At 45.0% G+C, this 21847-nt stretch overlaps 1 protein-coding gene across 14 annotated transcripts in view; it reads left to right on the top strand.

Moving 5' to 3' along the window:
* Nucleotides 1–21847, top strand: part of PUM1 (pumilio RNA binding family member 1) — a 193194-nt gene that overhangs the window by 63119 nt on the left and 108228 nt on the right. For all 14 annotated transcript variants that reach the window (XM_029619108.1, XM_029619118.1, XM_029619119.1 and 11 more), the window contains 2 exons: nt 10218–10326; nt 12229–12407. In XM_029619108.1, the coding sequence (XP_029474968.1) occupies nt 10218–10326; nt 12229–12407 (288 nt within the window). The remainder of the gene's footprint in view (nt 1–10217; nt 10327–12228; nt 12408–21847) is intronic.

Raw genomic sequence — 21847 nt, forward strand, 5'->3', positions numbered from 1 at the left:
TATCCTTAAGGAGTTGCTGCTGAGGATATGGGAACACCCTCTCACAGTGCTTCCCATTAACAAGAAGGCTGACGAGGTCTACCTCATCCAGAAGGCTGCCGGATTCGATAAGCAACTGCCCCACCAGTCGGTAGTGGTTGAATCTGCTCTCAAGAGAGCCAAGCGTTCTTAGGACCCATTCCTTGGCGCCCCCGAGGAAGGACCACAGAGCAATGGATGCTCTTGGCAGGAAAGTGTTAAGGGGGCCATGCTCATTGCTTGCCTAGATTCCTATCAGCTCTGTACGAGCCAGTACTTTCGGGACATCTGAAAGCAGGTGCAGGATGTAGCCGAGCAGCTGCCTCAACAGCAGCAGGACATGCTCATGTTGCTGGTGCATAAGGCCTGGAGTGTGGGAAAACATGAAGTCCAAGCGACCTGTGATGTTTTCGAGATGGCATCGAGGGTCTCTGCAGCAGAAATTAGCGTCCGTAGAATGGCATGGCTGTAGGCCTTTGATCCCCGACGAGAGGTACAGGAACCACTCGCTGACGTGCCATACGCTGGGGAGAATCTCTTCGGAGAAAGGGTGAGGGATGTGGTGGCCCAGCTCTGGGACCACCATGAAGCCCTCCAGCTGTCTGCCAGCACTCCGGACCCATCCTCCTCTAGGAGGTCAGCAAGATCCCCCAGAGGAAGTACTATCCTCCACCTCCTCGCTTCTGCCAACAGCATCAGGGTCCCGTGGCTGAACCAGGCAGCAAAGAACCCTCAAGCTGCAGCCGGTGCCTGAGTTAACTCCAGGGACGGGGTTTTGACTGGGTTGTAGGGAGTGAAGGCCAGTAGCCAGGACGTTGGACCCTCTGGGGGGGGGGGGGGTGGGGATAGGCAGGCTGTGGTTCTTCGCGAATCAGTGGCCCAGTATAACCTCAGACCAGTGGGTTCTTTCCAAGATCTGTCAAGGATACCAAATGAATCTATTGGGTGTCCTGCCAAATTGCCTTCCGAGCCCGTTTTGGGTAGCATATCAGGAGGTCCTGCTGATGGAGATCACCTCCTTTTTAATGGCCAGAGTGGTGGAGCCTGTCCCATTAGAGGAAAGAGGGCGGGAGTTTTACTCCATGTATTCCTGATTCCAAAGAAAACAGGATGTCTCCATCTCATCCTAGACCAAAGGCCTTGAACAAATTTCTCAGAAAAGTTCAAGACTTTTTCCCTCAGCACCTTGATCCTCCCTTTTGCGAAAAGGGGACTGGCTATGCTCTCTCGATCTAAAGGACTTGTACGCTCACTTCCTGTGACTGGGGAAGTTCTCGATATATCTCCGATTTTTTGGTGGGAAAACAGCACTTCCAGTACTAGGTGTGGCCTTTTAGCCTAGAGTCAGACCCAAGAGTTTTCACAACATGCCTGGCCATGGTGGTTCCATACCTCCGCAAGCTAGGGGTGTGTGTTTTTGCCTGTCTGGATGATTGGCTGGTCAAGAGCACATCTCAGGCAGGGGCCATCAAATCCATGCACTTGACCATCTGGGTGTTGGCGTCGCTAGGGTTTGTCATCAACTACCAGAAGTCCCATCTCAGCTCATCACCTTAATTGGATTTCATAGAAGCCTTGCTAGACACGGCTCAGGTCCAGGCCTTCCTGCCTAGTCAAAGGGCCATGACTTTGACGACCATCGCGGCAGAGATTCAGCAGAGCCAGCAGGTACCAGCCTGGCACATGTTGAGGGTGTTGGGCCATATGGCCACAATCTATGTCACTCCCTTGGCATGATTACACATGCACAGAGCCTAATGGACCCTTGGGTCACAGTGATGCCAAGCCATGCAGAACCTCTAGGATTGCATCTGGGACTTGTTGTTCTGGTGGCGGATACTTTCAAATTTAGAATCGGGGATCGTTTTTCAAAGTCCTCCTACCCAAATTGTTCTAACTATAGATGCGTCCACCCTGGGCTGGGGAACTTATTTAGATGGGCTCAGCACCCAGGGTCTCTGGTCTGCGCAGGAAACCTATTGTCAAATCAACTTCCTGGAACTTCAGGAGATCAGGAACATGCTATGGGCTTTCAGAGATTGGCTGTCCAACAAAGTTGTCCTGATCCAAACCAACAACCAGGTAGCGATGTGGTATGTCAACAAGCAGGGAGGTATGGGATCGTACCTTCTGTGTCAGAAGTGGTCCAGATCTGATCATGGGCTCTGTCCAACGGATGGTGCTCAGGGCCATGTATCTGGCCGGGATAGAGAATGTGCTAGCAGATAGACTGAGTCTTGCCTTCAGACCCCATGAGTGGTGCCTGGATCAGGGAGAGGCGAATTGAATATTCCGCCTCAGGGGGATCTCGGACGTAGATCTGTCCGTGTCCCCTTGCAAAAGGAAGGTGCCTCAGTTCTACTCCCTGTACAGGTCAGATTCATACCAGCCTCAGATGCCCTTTCCTGTCATGGGGTAAGGGTCTTCTATATGTGTATCCTCAGTTTCCCTTTAGTAGTGAAGGCGCACAATAAAGCTCTGGAATTTGTTGCTAGAGGATGTTGTTAGTGCAGTTAGTGTAGCTGGGTTAAAAAAAGGTTTGGATAAGTTCTTGGAGGAGAAGTCCATTAACAGCTATTAATCAAGTTTACTTAGGGAATAGCCACTGCTATTAATTGCATCAGTAGCATGGGATCTTCTTAGTGTTTGGGTAATTGCCAGGTTCTTGTGGCCTGGTTTGGCCTCTGTTGGAAACAGGATGCTGGGCTTGATGGACCCTTGGTCTGACCCAGCATGGCAATTTCTTATGTTCTCTCTTGAAGCTTCGCGAGGACAAGGACTATGATCCTCATAGCCCCTTATTGCTGAGACAGGTCTGGTTTCCACTCTTACAGGAATTGTCCATCCGGAGATTAGTCAGTCTGGGGACTTCCCCAGATCTCAGCACACCAGATCACAGCAAATTGCAGCATCCCAATCTTCAGGCCCTGTAACTCACACTAGATGCTGAGAGGTTAATTCTGCAACCACTTGATCTCTGAGGATGTGTGCCTGGTCCTAGTGGCTTCTAGAAAAACTTTCACTAGAAAGTCCTATGGACTGAAATGGAGGAGGTTTTCTGTGTTGTGTGAGAAGAAGACCCTAGATCCATTTTCCTGCCCATACAAAAACTGCATGATTACCTTCTACCTGTTGGAAGCTGGCTTAAAAACCAACTCCATTAGAGTTCATCTTTGTGCAGTTGGCACATACCACCATGGTATAGATGGTACCCCTATCTCTGTACAGTCTATAGTTATATGATTCTTGCAGGGCCTGCTTCAATTGAAGCCTCCCCTAAGGCTTCCTGCTCTTGTCTTGGAACCACAACATGGTGTTAGCTCAGCTGATGAAAGCTCTTTTGAGCCACTGCGCACCTGTGACCTTAAGTACCTGACCTAGAAGGTCATATTTTGGGTGGCAGTCACCTCAGCATGCTTAGTGACCCCCTTACACTAAGTTTTATCATGGCAGGGTGGTCTTGTGTACGCATCCTAAGTTCCTGCCTAAGGTGGTGACGGAATTCCATCTTAACCAGTCCATTGTCCTGCCAGCATTCTTTCCCAGGCCTCATTCACACAAAGGCGAACAAACACTGTACAGTTTGGACTGCAAGCGAGCCTTAGCCTTCTATCTGAAGCGGTCAGAAGCCCATAGACAGTCCACCCAACTTTTTATTTCTTTTCATAGGAATAGACTGGATGTTGCTGTTGTCAGACAGACACTATCCAATTGGTTAGCAGTTTGTATCTCCTTTTGTTATGCCCAGGTAGGACTGCATCTTGGGGGTCATGTCGAGGCTTATTCTGTCCGAGCCATGGTAGCATTGGTGGCCCACTTGCGAGCAGTTCCTGTGGAGGAGATCTGCAAGGCTGCGACATGGAGTTCTATCCACACATTCACATCTCACTATTGCTTGGAAAGGGATGGCCGACACTACAGTAGGTTTGGCCAATCTGTCCTTCGGAATCTGTTTGAGCTGTAGAATCCAACTCTTTCCTGCTTAGGGCCCATTGTTTGGGTTCAGGCCATCTCACTCTCTTGATACCAAAAGCACCATTGTTATTGTGGCCGTTGGCACCTGGCTGGGTGTCTGTTGGGGTCCATTTTATGTTGTGAGCAGCCTGTAACTAGGGATTCATCCATGTTTGAGGACTACCATCCTGCTTGTCCTCTGGAGGAAAAAGCAGAGTTTGCTTACCTGTAACAAGTGTTCTCCGAGGACAGCAGGATTGTTATTCCTCATGAAACAGGCCCTCCATCTCGCAGAGTTGGGTTTCTCCTAGTTTTTCATTTATATATAATTCTATGTTATAACACTGGAGAGGGACCCCGTGTGGATATGTGATATAGGGCATGTTGGGCATGCCCTACTGAGCATGCACACTGGCCAAGTCAAAGGTCTAGAAACTTTGACATAAGTGTTTGTGTAGGGGCTCCATCTGATGATGTCACCCATGTGTGAGGACTAACCTGCTGTCCTTGAAGAACACATGTTACAGGTAAGCAACTCTGCTTTCCCATATTCCTTTCTTACTGGGTTTTCCTCCCTTGGTGTGAGTAGTCCGCATCCTTTCCTTCTTCCCTTTCAATTCTTGGGAATTTTGTGAGGTATGGTGGCAGCGCAGGTGTGGCAGGTTGAGCAGCCTCTGGCTAGGCCCCACTCCCAGGCTTGATTTTTTTGAGCTGCATGGTAGGCTGTGGCAGCGCTTTCATGTGCTTGTTTTTTTGTGCACATGATTGCCGCACGGTGGTGTGATGTAGACTCACGCATGCATGCCTACTAGTGCGCTGAAAGTTGTGGCGTGCATTCACGATCTATATTTCGGTTTTCTTAATTGAGACTGAGCTCGGACTTGAGCGTGCGCTATGCGCCTACCTAGGCACACGCTGATTACCTGAGCGCCTGCAGAGCAGTTAATTGAGTGCCTACCTGAGTGCACGTTGAGCATGTACTGGTCGCCTACTTGAGCGCGAGTGTGCTGTGGCTGCTTGAATGTATCTTTTATTTTAGCACACAAATGAAGCGAGGCACTTAGGCGCCAGTGACGACTAAGTAAGCGCCTAGCGATCTGTGCTGCTTACCATATAAGGGCAATACAGCCAGGGAGTTCTGTGAGTTTGCCAGTACTGCCTGACTGCTGGGCCGTTCCCTCAGTCAGGGGGGAACTGGAGCTGAAAGCGACTCATTGTGGGTGTCCCAATCTTCAGTTGACCCTAAGACAGAAATGTCTTCAGGAGATGTTCGATCAGAGGACATCAGATTGAGGCCTAAGGAGCCTGATATAGGCCCATCTTTGTTTTCTTGAGTGGAATTTTCCAGGGACTACAGTCATTTCTGCAGGAGTGCCAGGTAGAGACAGTGAAGATTGGGCTTCCAAATGGCAGATTTAATGTGGACAAGTGCAAAGTGATGCATATAGGGAAAAGTAACCCTTGCTGTAGTTACACAATGTTAGGTTCTATCTTAGGAGTTACCACCTAGGAAAGAGATCTAGGCATCATAGTGGATAATACATTGAAATCGACAGACCAGTGTGCTGTGGCAATCAAGAAAGCAAACAATGTTAGGAATTATTAAGAAGGGAATGGATAATAAAACGGAGGATGTCATAATTCCTCTATCGCTCCATGGTGAGACTGCACCTTGAATACTGTGTGTAGTTCTGATCGCCGCATCTCAAAAAGGATATAGTTGTACTGGAGAAAGTGCAGAGAAGGGCGACCAAAATAAGGGGCATGGAACGGCTGCCCTATGAGGAAAGGCTAAAGAAGTTAGGGCTGTTCAGTTTGGAGAAGAGATGACTAAGGAGGGATATGTTAGTCTACAAAATCATGACAGGACTTGAACAAGTTAATGTAAATCGGTTATTTTCTCTCTCAGATAATAGAAGAATCAGGGGGCACTCCATGAAGTTAGCAAGTAGCTCATTTAAAACAAAGAAATTATTTTGTACTCAGTGCATAGTTAAGCTCTGGAATTCATTGCTAGAGGATGTGGTTACAGCAGTTAGTGTAACTGGGTTTAAAAAAGGTTTTGATAAGTTCCTAGAGGATAAATCCATAAATTGCTATTGCAATAGTAGCTTGTGATCTATCTAATGTTTGGGTACTTGCCAGGTACTTGTAGCCTGGATTGGCCACTGTTGGAAACAGTATACTGGGCTTGATGGACCCTTGGTCTGACCCAGTATGGCATATTTTATGTTCTATGTTCTTATGTACCCAGTGGTTGTTACTATGTAGGGGCACCGCGGTACAGGAGTCCCTGATATGCAGGAGGATGTGGATACAGATGATTCTGGCAAAGATTTGGGTTTCTCCCCTCTGGCTGAAGGGGAAATCCTCTAGATTTGGAACCATATAGAACTCTGCTCTGTTTATTTTATGCTGATGAGTTACCTAATCTGTCATTTCAAATCAACCTGGATCATTATGTAGAATGAGTTCTTGCACAATAGATCCAGCCAGGGTGGCCGCTTGAGAGGATTGCCAGCCAGATTTCTCCGCAGATTGGCATACCATGGTCTCTGAGCCAAGCCAGAGCCACCATAAACACAAGTCTAGGTCTGCCTTGCAATCTTTTGCATGATCCTGCCTAATAGCAGCCATGGCGAGAAGGAATATAGCTGCACGCCCTGTGGCCTCTCTGGAACGAGAGCACCGATATGCAGAACTTTGTATCCTGCCTACAACTGAAGGACCTTGAATCCTCACGATGGCTGAAGTTGTGTGCCACCATGAACAAAAGGCCTCAGCTGACACTGCTCATATCATAAGCGCATCCATTTGCTCCGACACCTGAGGGCTCTTGGCTCCGACTTGAGGAAAGAAGTATGCCACCATGAACGCATTGTCTGACATTATTCCGACCAGCCAAGCTTCTAGAAGCTTAACGAATCACCAGCACATCAGCCGAACTGTATGTTTCCAAACGATTAAAGCTCCCTGGTGCCCCAACAATCCATACTTCCATTCCGGCATTTCCAAGGAAACTCCCTTACTGAAAAGATCCGCTTGCAATTACCACTGCAAGTGGTCGTTCACCTCCAAGAGAAGCCTCACCATTCAGTCCTGAGACTGTGGACCCCACCGGGAAGTTGCACTGAAGAAGCCGCATGTGCATCCTCGCCCAGGGGAAATGTCCACATGGCTGCCATCCAACCAGGACATGTAAAGGTCACACTGTCGGGCAAACAGACCTTTCCAGGGTCTGAACTATAGCAATCAACTTTTGAATGCAATTCCCTGGCTGAAACTGTCAGCCCTGCTGGGAAATGACACAAATGCCAAGATAACTCCAGCATCTGAGGCGATTATAAGGAGCTCCCTGCTAATTTCACCACATATCCTAGCTCTTGCCATGTGAGAAGTGAGGTGATTCTCTTCCAATGTAGAAATGGGGGAGGAGAAGTCCATTACCTGCTATTAAGTTGACTTAGAAAATAGCCACTGCTATTACTAGCAACGGTAACAAGGAATAGACATAGTTTTTGGGTACTTGCCAGGTTCTTATGGCCTGGATTGGCCACTGTTGGAAACAGGATGCTGGGTTTGATGGACCCTTGGTGTGACCCAGTATGGCATGTTCTTATGTTCAAGATACTGCCCCTGTGGAAGGACGTCGCTATCACACCACTAAGACTTTTTATAAAAGGTCCTGGGCATAGTGGCCAGCTGGAAGGGCAGGGCCTGAAACTGATAAGGACGTCCCTGAGTGACACACCACAGGAATCATTGATGTTCCCGACTAACAGGAATATGTAGAAATGCCTCTGACAGATCTAGAGACTGGAGAATTCCCCTGATTGCACTGACATTGTTACGGCATGCAGAGTTTCCCTACAGAAATGAGTCATCCACAAATGTCACTTGTGGAACAGCATCCCGTATTTTCTTGTGATCTGAGAACAGGAATTATGGCCTTCAAGTTCAGCAGTCTCCTTAAGGAAGTCTCCTCTCCACCACCTTCTGTATGGAGATGCAAGGCAATTTTGTCCTTTGGTTATTGAAGCGTAGATATTCTGCTGTAGTGATTCCGTCTTGTGCAGGGCTGGAACATTTTTTCCTACGTTTCTGGCTTATATAAGCATTTGGAATGTTTTCAAGGCCTGGTGTGAGGTTCTCAGCCTCTCAAAGTGGAAGTTTTGTTAATTTTTGGAAGTTTCAAGTGGCAGTTCTTGCCTCTTCTAGGGGGGGCAAGTCATTGGAGGTTCTTGATCTTTCCCCCTCCGATGTGTTTTGATTCTTGATGGGTCTTGAGAATCTTTGTTCTCCTTGGTGACTACCGGTGCCCTTGTGGAACCTTAATCTGGTTCTTGATGCTTGTCGGCTCCTGCCTTTAGACCACTATGTATCCTCTCCTTGAAGCTACTTTCCTTAAGGACGTTTTTTTCTACGTGTGGATCTGGGGCAATGCAGTTCCAGACTGTACCTTCTGTTGCCGAAAAATGGTTTAGAAGTTTCATTTGAAGCCGTCTATTTCTCTTGCCCATGCTGGGCAGGAATAGAGATGAGTGATTATTGTTCATAGCATACCTTGGATGTCGAGCGGCATCTGAATTGATGTTGGAGGTTATTAAAAATGTCAGGAAGTCTGATCGATTGTTTCTGCTCCATGGTGGTGGTAAATTGGCAAAAGGAGGTCATCATGGTCGCCTGGTTGGTCCCTTAGAGCGACTTAGAGCACATTCCGCTAGGGTTCAGGTGCTAGTGTGGGCAGAGCCTTGATTATAGTCTCCGGCCGAGTTTATCCTGGGCAGCAATGTGGTCTTCCTTGCAAACATTCCCAAGCCTTCCGCTTGGACATTTGGGCTCCACAGAATGCAACTTTCTTGCGGGCAGTCTTAACTGGACCACGGGTAGCCTCCTGCCCTGTTTGGGAGCAGCTTTGGTACATCCTACTGATGGGAATTGGCCTGCCCGAGTGGAGAGGAAGGAGAAATTACTACTTACTTTACAATTTCCTTTCCTCTAAGGAAGGCAGGCCAATCCCCGACCTGCCCTTGGCTGCTGATATTTATGCCTTTAGTTTTGCTCTTTAGGTGCGGATGTTGCAGGGTGGTGTTCTTGCTATTCGTCTGAGGACTGGTAAGTGTGTTAACCGGTCCCTCAGTTTAGTGAACTTTAATTCTTTGGTCTGCACTCAGTGTTCTCTATTGTTTGGACGCATGACTGATTGATTGATTGTTAATAATCATTGTCAAGTATAATCAGTTTGTCCACAGTTTGGCTTTTCCAGAGAATACTGGCAGAATGATGTCGGGGCAGAGCTATATATCCGTGACGTCAGCTTTTACTCCATCTCCATCTGCTGATAGGTGAGCATTGATCTGCCCTACTTAGAGGAAAGAAAATTATCAGGTAAGTAATTTCTCCTTTCATAAATAAACGGTTTCCCATAGACACAGAATGAGAGAAATGCATTTGTAAATTAGGCCTTCTGTTTCTGTTCTTCCAGTGCTGTGTCCACATCCTAAGTCAGCGTGAGAAACGGTCTTACATTCTTTTGACATTGAGATGTCTGAAATTTTAATTGTATAGATTATCCCCTTTCTATAAGACTAAACGATTATTTGTGCTCTGTGGGACAACTAAGAAAGGCAAACCTATCTCCATTGCCAGATTGGTTAAAAATTGTGTTTTTAAGGAGGAGGATTTTAAGACACCAGAATTTTGTGAAGGCTTATTCTGTCAGAGTTATGGCTGCCTCTCAGATGGGAAAAATAGAAGTTTTACTGGCAGATATCTGCAAAGCCGCTGCCTGGAAATTGGTGCATATCTATCCTCACTAAACATAGTTGGATTGATTGAGGGGCATTAGCAGATGTGACTCCATGGATGAGTACTGCTGTGGTCAGTCCCATCTGCTACAGTCTGGAGTAAGATGCTTAAGAATGGTTGCTTATCCAGTAACTCTTATGTCATTCTCACAGCAGGTTAGACCGGGTCACCCTGTGCATCTTTTGAATGTGGAAGGGTAAAGTTGGTAAATTTCGGGTGATTGCCATAAGGTGGTGGTTCATATGCTGGGCACTGATGCTGGTGAGGAAGACACATCACTAGGGAAGGTGAAAGTAGGGAAGAGTTTAAGAGCTTCAAAATGACTGATCCCCCATCTTAGCAGGTGTCAGTCTTGACACTATATTGGATCAGATGAATATGGTGCTAACAGAAAGTAGTTCTCAGGTAAGTAATTCCAATTTTTTTTTTCTTTGCAGCAACTTTTGCCAGGTAAAAAGTTTTGGGAATCGGATGACTCAAGCAAAGATGGACCAAAAGGCATATTTCTGGGTGATCAGTGGCGGGACAGTGCTTGGGGAACATCAGGTACTTTACAATCTTGTTAAATGTCTTTCATCTTCCTTTAGCAGATGGGTTTAGATTGGAACTTCTTAAATTGCAGTTTTAACAGAGTTCACATTGAGGGAAGAGCCAGGTAGAAGACTTGTCTGTCTCCTTTCTACCCCTTCAACCCATTTGTTTTATGTTTTTTCTTTTCTGTTGCTCCCATGACCACCCTGGCTGTATCATCAGCCTCGGTCACTCTAACATCACTGTGCTTGTGAATAACATGTTTTGTCATTAGGTGCACAAATGGTGCCATTAGTATATTTATGCACTTTAACCTAGTAACTTTTAGTCTTTCAGAATAACTTGTTCTACTTTTCTTTGCAGATTTATTTTCTGCTTTTCAGGCAGATTGAGTACTATTTAGGGCCTCTTAATTTAGGGTCACAGAATATACAGCTTTTGTTAGTAACTCAGATCAGTGGATCCCACACTTTACTCAACGTAGCAGCTTCTATAGTGCTGAATAAATTGTATTAACCTATGGTATACAAGAGCAGAATGCCAGTTATCCCTCATGTGACCCTTAAATTTGTTAAGAAAATAGTGGGTAACCTGTAAGCATCAACTCTCATTAGAAATCCTTTAGAGCAGTGCTTCAACAAAGATTAATCCACAGTGTTTTTTAATAGTGGTTATGCACACTGAGGTGGAGAACATTTTACATTTAATATTTAGTTGTATTTATCCTGATTATTAATGTATATAAAACTCAATTTGGGGTTTGTTATTTCATTTTATTGTAATTCTGTGGTAAGAGGGATCATAAGAACTTGATATGCCATACTGGGTCAGACCAAAGGTGCAGTAAGCCCAGCATCCTGTTTCCAACAATGGCCAGTCCAAAGCTTGTGTGCAGTAACACAAATGATTGAGACTTCAGCCCTATCTAATGCCATTTGCTCATCTTTTCTAAGCATTCATGATTCAGTTCCTTAATGTACAAGAAACATTTGAAAAGTAAATCTTATATTCACGCACCTCACACTTCGACAAATAAGAAGCACCTATTTTGGTCTTGAATTTTAAAGGCTTCTGTTAGGAAGTTGAAGTGTCTAGTGGTTGGGGAGGAGAATGGGACTAGGAAAAAAGCACTTAAAAAAAAAAAAGTAGCTTGGAAACAGACTTGGGAAGTGAATCTGGCTTCCCCAAAATGTAGAAAGAATCCTTCACCACCATGGTCCTGATTCTGAACTTGGCATATTTTGTATATGCACTGAGCATACTCTTTATAGATCCTGGGCAACAGGTCTCTTGATTGGCGGAGGCCGGGAAAGGGTCTGGAAACATACATTGACCAAAATTGGCTGGGGATCATGGTCTCTGGCAACATATGATTCTTCCTATGTTCTGGAAAATTTAGTTTGTCGCATTCTCCTGCTAGCTTCATTTCTGCTATGATGTGTAAGTTTCCTCATGGGAGCCCTCGAGATGCTCTTCTTATTGATCTAAGCGGGAGATGACTGAATTAATATTTTACTTTTGCTATATTTTATTTTGTACCTTTTCAGGTAATTGAATTGTGAATGCCTTTGACACACAAATGAGTCAGTAGCTAGGGTTTGAGGCCTTGGGGATTGATGCTTCTGCTCAAAAGTTTGAAACTTGTGCCAATTCAACCACTTTGTGTGTGTCTTTTTAACAGGAACTGGGAAACCTTTGAACCTTTCCTTATTCCTATTTATCTTGTGCTATAATGAGCACCTTTCCCTCGGGTGATAGTGGAGCTACACTCTTGTTAGAACCATCGTTAAGGTGACGGATGAGCCACTTACTGTTATATGATTTAGCAGCTCAACAGAATCTATTGATAACACTTCACCTTTGTTAGCTGTGTTTTATGGTTCCTACATTGATGATTTTTTTTGTCTTTCTCTGCAGATCATTCTGTTTCTCAGCCTATCATGGTTCAGAGACGACCTGGACATGGTTTCCATGTCAACAGTGAGGTCAACTCTGTGTTGTCTCCCCGGTCCGAGAGCGGAGGGCTGGGGGTTAGCATGGTGGAATATGTGCTGAGCTCATCCCCTGGGGACTCTTGTCTCAGGAAAGGAGGATTTGTAAGTATTCTCCTGTTTAAAATGTAATCTACCTTGAATTTTCATTCTGTCACTGTTCTGCCTAATTTTTCTTTTCTCTGAAAGAGCATTAACAAATTCAGAGGTTCCAGTCTAGAATGATTGCTTTTAAGAAATCTGATTTTCTCTTATTCTGGAAATTGGTTTATTCTGATCGAATGTGATTTTTAGCAGATTAATTCAGGCACAGCTGAGTAAACGTAAGATGTATGAAATGCTTTTCCTGACACAGAAATGAAAAGGAATTGGAAAACTGCTCAGATTAATGTATAATTTAAGATCCCCAGTTTCCTCAGGCATAAATTCTCTTCCTAGGGCTAGAAAATTCTGGGGCATAATTGTACAGATTCTACATTAATTCTGCAACACCTTGGCAAAAACATATGGTAATTACATTGCTTCATGCAGACTAAAAACTGTATTAAAATACCTTTTCATTTTGAAAAATATATTTTCCGATCTTTGCTGGGTTTTTTTTTTTTCCATTCAGGGGCTGATGCGATAAAGTGTGTTCAACTTAGCACACGGGTTTACATGCGCCCAAACAAATGCATACCTGATAGCGCCCGTCAGATGTAAATTGCATGTAGTTGAGGACATTAGATATTAACCCCCCGATGCAGTAAAGCACTGGACATCCAACGCACACTTTTTAACACGGCAAATTTAATTCGCATCTCGGAGGTGGAGTAGAGTCAACATGCAGTCAAGAACTCATGAAAAACATTAAAAGATAGGTTGTCTGTGTGGCGATAAGTGTGTCCTCCACCTTAAGTTTCGTTATATTTCCTCGGTTAATCTGTTATACTGTATCATGTCACCCAAAGCCCTGCCTTTGAGACATCCTGTTCTATGTAAACCGGTGTGATATTTTGAATCGAAGATCGGTATAGAAAAATAAATAAATAAATAGTATCGTTGTGACACTTTAATTTATTGCATTTGGAGAAAAATAATTGTAAATTTTCACTTGATTAAAGAAATCCACTTTTCTTATGACCGCACAATTTATACTTCCATAGAAAGGGGTACCTAATATTTTGTTGAGATTGCTGAAATGAGTTATAGCAAAAAAAAAGAAAACAGTTGCTTGTATTGAGCGCCAGTTGCAATTGGGTGCCCGATTAAAATAAACTATTGCGTACTACAGACACCCAATTTTAGAATATAAGAACATAAGATATGCCATATTGGGTCAGACCAAGGTGTCCATCAAGCCTAGTATCCTATCTCCAGCAGTGGCCAGTCCAAGTCACAAGTACCTGGCAAGTACCCAAACATTAAATAGATCCCATGCGATAAAAGCCGCAGCAAGCAGTGGCTATTCCCTATTGATTAATAGCAGTTTATGGACTTCTCCTCCAGGAACATATCCAAACCTTTTTTAAACCCAGCTACACTAACTTCTTTAACCACATCCTCTGGCAATGAATCCCAGAGCTTAATTGTGTGTTGAGTGAAAAAGAATTTTCTCCGATTTGTTTTAAATGTGCTACTTGCTAACTTCATGAAGTTCCCCTAGTCCTTGTATTATCCAAAAGGGTAAATAATGGTTTCACATTTACCCGTTCATATCCTTTCATGATTTTGTACACCTCTGTTATATCCCCTCAGCCATCTCTTCTCCAAGCCGGAAAGCCCTAACCTCTTTAGCCTTTTCTCATAGGGGAGCTGTTCCATGCCATTTATTATTTTGGTTGCTGTTCTCTGCACTTTCTCCAGTGCAACTATGTTTTTTGAGATGCAGCAACCAGAATTGCAGACAGTATTCAAGGTGTGGTCTAACCATTGAGCGATGCAGAGGCATTATGACATCCTCCACTTTATTTGCCATTCCCTTCCTAACATTCTGTTGGCTTTTTTGACTGCCATAGCACACTGAACTGACAATTTCAATGTAATATCAACTGTGATGTCCAGATCTAATTTCCTGGGTAGTAACTCTGTAAAATGTTAGGCTGATTGGTTATATATTATGCCATAGAACACACTACACACAATCTGGTAAAAGCAAAACTGTTTACTAAATATGTTGACTATATGAAATATAACCAACAAAGAGAAGTATCACACAGCAGCACAGCAATATTCAAAAATCAATACAAGTATAATAGAACACACAGAAATAAGGAAACAATTTATACAGAGAATACACTCATCATAGATCTTCCTGGCTATGGAACAATGTGTTCTCAGCAACAAAAAACTTATGAGCTTGGGAACACCACAAACCAACTGTTCATTCTCTTTCTGTGGTGCACTCAAAAGAATCACCGTTGCACACAGCTTTTTATATCTCATTCTCTCTGGCTTTAATACAGCGTCTGCAAGTTAGATGTTTCATATTGCACCCATTGCTTTGACGTTAGCCACCTGGAGCTGTTAAACTATGGCATTTCCTAGCATGTAGCCAGATGGACTCAGGACCAATGGGTTATGCTCCCCTGCCAGCAGGTGGAGACACAGGTTGCAGGAAGCAGAACGCGGCAGTGACTGCCAAAGCCCTCTGGCCCCCCTCCCCCCCCCCAGCCAGAGACAGTCTCTATGCTCGGCCGGTAAGTGCTGAACCCAGGTAAGTTTAAAAAAAAAAAAGTTCACCTTCCAATTTAGAGGGATTTTTGGTATGTCTCCCCCCGGTCTCCATCTCGGCACGCCGGACTGATGTCGTTCCCACTCCTGTTGGGGTAGGGGGAATTGAGCTGCCGAGCAGGTTGAGCAGCCCCCCAGTGGGCTAGGCCCTGCTACTGCTTGGTCGGCACACCATGTGGTAGACCACAGCGGTGCCATCTTGTGTGCATTTCCATATAACGTCAGTGTGCACAGTGCGCATAACATTGGGTGCATCCCTGTGTGCACAACTTTGAAAGCGAGCAATACAAGAAGGCTGTGCGTGTGGACTGTGTGTGCACTTCCCCGCGCCTAGCTACTTGTTAATTATGGGCATAAATTTTTAAGTACAAGCCGATTGAACGCACATCTACCGCCGCCAATGGTGCAGGCAACCAAGAAACCTAAGCACCTTGCTGTCTGCATTGCTGGTCATATTAGGCTTCACAGCCTGACCTGGACTCGAACTTATGTCAGCATTGTGAGGAAGCCCAAGGAGAGTTGGCCTCCCCAGACTTTACTAAGCCAGGCTCCTCCCATTTAGATGATGGGTTGGTCACAGCCTTAACTGGCAGTATGCCGGACCTGAGTACATCCTTGACTGGGAGAGGGAAATTAAGCTGGGCCCACCCCAGTACCTCCTGGACTAGGCATGAATCTGGCTGCCTTCTCTTGGGTGGAGTTTTTCCAGGGGCTACAAGCCTTTGTATAGGTGCAGTCTGCTGCCCTCTCTGGCCCCTGTCCGAACGGAACTTCAGCCGGTGACCCCTCCCTCTCCCATTTCAACCGGCAGATCCCAAGGCATATCTAGTCTTACCATGGGTATCCTTATTAGGGACCTAGATGGCATGGACAAAGAGGAGGACCCAGATTCCTTGGAAGATGGGGAAATCCTCCTTTGGTTGGAACCGTATCGAACCATGTTATGGTTCTTTTACAGAGACGAATTGCCGGCCCTGGTTTCCCAGACCCTGAAGTCGCTGGGAGTTCCTGGGGCGGATTCTATGACCAAACTAAAGAAGAATCCCATTCTGATCTCCCTGCAGAAAGCCTCTTGCTACTTTCCAGTGATGGATGCCAACCAGGAATTGATTGATCTAGAATGGGATGCCCCAGAGTTTTAAAGGGGGCTGAGCGTTGGAAGCTCTATACCCTCTGGACCTGGCGGTAAGAGAACGTTTGCATTTTCCTAAAGTGGATGCACTGGTCTGTGCTGTCTCTAAGCAAACAACTATCCCAGTAGAGAGAAGAGTGGCCTTAAAGAATGCACATGATAGACAGATTGTCTTTCCTTAAACAAGCCGTTGACACTATAGCAATGACCTTACAGATTGCTTCTTGTTGTGCTCTGGTGGCTCGTTCGTGTCTACTTCTCTTAGGAGGTGGATGACTCGGGTGAATTCTAGAGCTGTTATGGAATCCCCTGCCGTCATTTTAACAGACGCAGGCTCTGATTTAGTCTGTTCTTCGGCCAGAGAAGTGGCCTCAGTGGTGGCGGCAGATGACACTTATGGCTACGGAATTGGTCAGCTGATGCAGCCTCCAAAGCTAATCTTACAAAGATGCCATTTAAAGGATCACTCCTATTCGCCGTGAGTTGGAAAAGCTGGCCAGTAAATGTGGCGAATCTCCAGTTCCATGTTAACTGGAAGATAAGAGGAAGCAGTTATAGCACCCCTTGCCTATGAGGAGTCGTTCCAGGGGTTCCCAGCATGTTTGCCCCTATAGAAATTCGATATTTCAGAGGTCTCGAGCCCTTGGGAGGTCTCAGTCCTTTCATACTCAGCAGCCCAAGAGAGGGGCAGGTTCGGGTTCAGGCTTGTCTCAGATCCCCCAATGAAATTTTACTGACCTGCCTTCGGGACGTAGGGATAGGGGTTCGTCTGTCTCTTTTACCAATAGTGGGTCGAGATCACTTTGGACAAATGGGTACTGGAAGTGATACGAGAAGGATATGCACTAGAATTCCATAGCACTCCTCTGGACGTATTCATGATGTTGCCTTGCCACTCCCAGCACAAGAAGCAGGCAGTGGAAATTACGCTTCTAAGGCTCCTCAGGATGAGGGCTGTGATCCCAGTACCTATGCCTGAGGAAAATACAGGGCATTATTTCATTTATTTTGTCATACCCAAGAAGGAAGGTTCCTTTCGTCCCATCCTGGACCTAAAGAGTGTCAACTGTCACCTGTGAATAACACGTTTTCAAATGGAGACTTTTATGATCGGAGAGTTCCTAACCTCCCTGGACCTATCCGAGGCCTACCTACATATTCCAACCTGATAAGAACACAGTTTCCTGCGTTTTGCGGTACTGGGCTGACATTATCAGTTTTGGACGCTACTGTTCGGCTTAGCCACCGCTCCCAGAACATTTTCCAAGATTATGGTGGTCATGGCGGCAGCATTGAGGAAAGATGGAATCCTAGTGCACCCATACTTGGACGATTGGCTGATCCGAGCCAAGTCATGGAAGAGAGCCTCCTGGCAACCAACAAGGTGATCTTACTATGGGTAGTAAATCTAGCCAAGAGCAGCCTCGAACCTTTCTAGTCCTTGGAATATCTGGGAGCCTGGTTCAACACTAGGCGGGGCAAGGTTTTTCTTCTGACCACAGATACAGAAGTTGATGTACCAGGTGCGTCAGTTGGTGAACACAGTTTGCCCAATGGTGTGGTGCTATCTCCAAGTCCTCGGTTTGATGGTGGAAATTTTGGAAGTAGTGCCATGGGTGATGGTGCACATGCGTCCACTTCAACGCTCTGTGCTATCACATTGGAACCGACAGTCCCAATACTATGCAGTCTGTTCTCACCTCTAGTGGTGGTTGCAGGAAGTTCATCTGAGTAGGGGCGTGTCCCTGTCCTTGAATTGGCTGGTTCTCACGACAGATGCGAGTCTCCAGGGCTGGGGAGCTTGCTTTTAGGAGCTGAGGCTCAGGGATGTTGATGGAAGAAGAGGCCCTCTGGAACCTTAATTGCTTGGAAGCCCGAGCAGTCAGATTGACATATCTACAATTCAGTCACAGACTCCAGGGTCAAGCAGTCCGCGTGATATCGGACAACGCAATGACGGTAGCCTACATCAACCACCAGGGAAGATCAAGAGTCAGCAGGTGTCACAAGAGATAGACCTCCTTATGGATTGGGCAGAAGTACATATACAGATAATCTCAGCCTCCCACATCGCAGGAAAATGCAATGTCAAAGCAGACTTTCTAAGCAGGGAGAGTCTGGATCCAGGAGAGTGGGGATTGTCGACCAAGGCGTTTCAACTGATAGTAGATCGCTGGGGCTTCCATCAGTCGACCTACTGGCCGCATCTCACAGTACGAAGGTGTCTCAATTCTTCAGACTTAGAAGAGGTCCAGGATCCCTGGAATCGACACTCTCGTTCAGATTTGGCCAGAAGACTAGTTGTTACATGCCTTCCCTCCATTTATTTATTTATTTATGTAAAGGCTTTTGTACACTACTTATACACGATGTGGTGATCTAGGCGGTTTACAGGCAAAAGCATGCGTAATATAATAGATAAAACAGACATCATAACATTAAGATGCAACATTAAAAACAAAGTAAAAATAAGTAAAAAAAATACAATCAAGTATAAGTATTAAAATAAAAGCAATAACTAATGTGTAAGTTAACTAAATAAGCAACAGTATCATTGGGAGGGGGATTATAGAGGCATTATTCTGTATTGTTAAGCTCAAAGGCAGTAGAACATAAGGTGGTGTTTTGTTTTTGTTTTACTTTTTTCTTAAATTCTTTCGGATTGGTTATGAGTCTGAGTAAAGTCCGGAATTGAATTCCAAAGCAGCGGACCAGCTTCTGAAAAGGCATGTTTTCTGGTGATTTCTAGTCTGGCAATTTTGACCGTTGGGACCTCAAGGAGATTTTTATCAATTGATCTTAAGTGACGTTGAGGCTGGTAAAAGATGAAGAGAAGTATATAACCAGATGGAGGCTGAGGAGAACGGGAGAAATATGTTCTTTCATTTTGGTATCTGTTAGGAGGCAAGCTGCAGAGTTTTTTGTGTAAGTTGAAGTGGGCAGATTGTTGATTCTGGGAGTCCAATATATAAAGAATTACAATAGTCTAGACTTGAAAGAATGAGGGTTTGAAGCACAGTTCTGAACTCTGCTGGAAAGAGGTTTAAGTCTTGTTAGATTCAGTTTATAAAATGAAGTTTTTACAAGTTTGGATATGTTCTCTAACATGGATAGTTTGGCGTCAACGATAATGCCTAAATTCCGGGCATGAGTTACTATGGGAATTATGTGATTATCAAATGTAAGATGCGATGGGGGACCACATGGAGAGTTGGGAATGGTGGACTGGTGTATTCAGTTTTTGCAGAGTTTAACTTCAATCTATTGTAAGACAGCCAGGTTTTTATAGTGTTTAAGTAGAGTGTAATTAATGAGAAAGTGTGCGTCCAAGAAGAGGTATATGGAATGAGTAAATGTATATCTTGAAATCTATGCCTAAATCAGTTAATATATGGCATAGTGGTAGAAGGTAGATATTAAATAACATTGCGGATAGGGATGAACCTTGAGGGACTCTAGTAGTTGTGGTATGCCAGTCAGAGTGGTAAGAGTCTAAGTTAATTTGTTGAGGACGGTTAGATATGAAAGAATTGAACCACTGAAGGACAGTGTCTTGAAGCCCTATAAAATGTAGGCTGTCAAGAAGTAATTCATGATTTAAAGTGTCAAAAACTGCAGTAAGGTCAAGGAGAATAATTGTAAAGTTGGTGTTGGCATCAGTACCGCAAATAATTGTGTCAATTACTGGGTAGGGTCATTCGCAGAATCGAACACCACAGGGGTCTAATCCTACTAGTAGCTCCAGATTGGCCCAGGTGTCCATGGTATGCGGATATGCAGAGACTCCTTGAGAAACCCCCCTGTGCCTCTCTCTGCACAGGGACCTGTTGCAGCAGGGACTGTCCTTCCCGAGGGCTTGCCTGATAAAGTGTGGATATTCTACAACGGTAATTATCACCTTACTCCTTGCTCGAAAATTCTCCACGTCCATAGTAAATATATGGGTCTGGAGAGTATTTGAGGCCTGGTGCGAAGAATGCGGTGTCCTCCCTCGGACGGTCAAAATTCCTCCTCTTCTGGAATTTTTGCAGGATGGCTTGAATAAAGGTTTGGCCCTTAACTCCTTGAAGGTACAGGTAGCGGCTCTCTTCTGTTTGAGGGGTGAGGTGAATGGGGCCTCATGTCGGCTCATCCCGATGTAACCTATTTTCTGAAGGGAGTGAAGCACCTTCAACCTCCCCCCCCCCCCCTTTTTTTTTTTTTTTTAACTCTTTATTTATAATTTTAAAAGAGTAAAAAAGGTTGCCAGTTCCCTTGTGGAATCTTAAATTAGTATTGGATTTTTTGGCAGTCCTTCCTTTCAACCGCTGCACAGTCTTTCCTTGCAATTATTGACTTTGAAAACTGTTCCTGGAGGCTATATGCTTGGCACGTCGCACCTCTGAACTGCAGGCATTGTTGTGCTGGGAACCATTCCTCCTGCTGATCCCTGGGGCGGTACGCTACGTACTGTTCCATCCTTCTTGCCCAAGGTAGTATTGGAGTTTCATTTGAATCAGTCAGCTTCGTTGCCATGCTTAGGTAAACTCAAGAGCGAGGAGGAATATCGTCTCTTCTGTCATTTGAGTGTCAAGAGACTTTTAGTGTGGTATCTAGAAGTCTCAACTGGTCCGAAAGATGTTTGTCCTTCAAGGCGGAAGGAAGCAGGGCGAACCAGCTTCGCGGGCTACCATAATTCGCTGGATTAAGGAGGTGGTCACAGGAGCCTATGTGGAGGCTGGAAAGCCATTACCTCCTTAGATTAGAGCCCATTCCACTAGGGCTCAGTCGGTCTCATGGGCAGAAGTTAGACTGCAATCTCCTGTCGATATCTGCCAAGCGGCGACGTGGTCCTTTTTGCATACCTTCTCCAGGTTTTATCGCCTGGACGTACAGGCCCAAGAGGACACAACCTTTGCAAGGGCAGTGATGACTGGACCGCGGGCAGCTTCCCGCCCTGATCGGGAGTAGCTTTTGTACATCCCATTGGTCCTGAGTCCATCTGGCTACATGCTAGGAAATGGAGAAATTACTTACCTGATAATTTCATTAGTGTAGACAGATGGACTCAGCATCCTGCCCTCAGCTGCCCAAGAACCATGCCATGGGCCCTCCCATGGAGTGGGCCTCAAATCCAAGGGAGCACAGGTAAGTGTTTTTCCAATCCCTAGATTAAAGTACCTATATTCTTAGTGAAGTTCAGTGTTTATGGTTGATTGAGTACAGTTACGGTTATCTGTTTTTAATCCTATTTGTAACCTTACTTTTAACCAAGTCCTTCACTAGTATGTCCACAATGGCTTTTGAAGAGAATACTAGAGAGCTGAGGTCACTGCAGGGGTATATGTACTGTGATGTCAGCTTTGCAGTCTGTCTCCGTCCCCATCTGCTGGCAGAGGATCATAACCCATTGGTTCTGAGTCATCTTTCTATGCTAAGGAAAACAAAATTATCAGATAAGTAATTTCTCCAATTAAAGATCTTGGTACTGCCTGTTCCAAAAGGTTTAAACACAGGCCTTTACCAGCTTAAACTGTGCTGAGTTGTGCCATATGCTAAGCTGTGCCCTATAGATATGTATATGTATATATATGTGTGTGTGTGTGTGTATCTATATATATATATATATATATATATATAGAGAGAGAGAGAGAGAGAGAGAGAGAGAGAGATCCACATTTATCAGTTATTGGGAACTGTTTTGAACCTTAGCTAACCACAT

This window comes from Rhinatrema bivittatum, chromosome 11 (assembly GCF_901001135.1).
Source record: "Rhinatrema bivittatum chromosome 11, aRhiBiv1.1, whole genome shotgun sequence".
NCBI classification, from domain to species: domain Eukaryota; kingdom Metazoa; phylum Chordata; class Amphibia; order Gymnophiona; family Rhinatrematidae; genus Rhinatrema; species Rhinatrema bivittatum.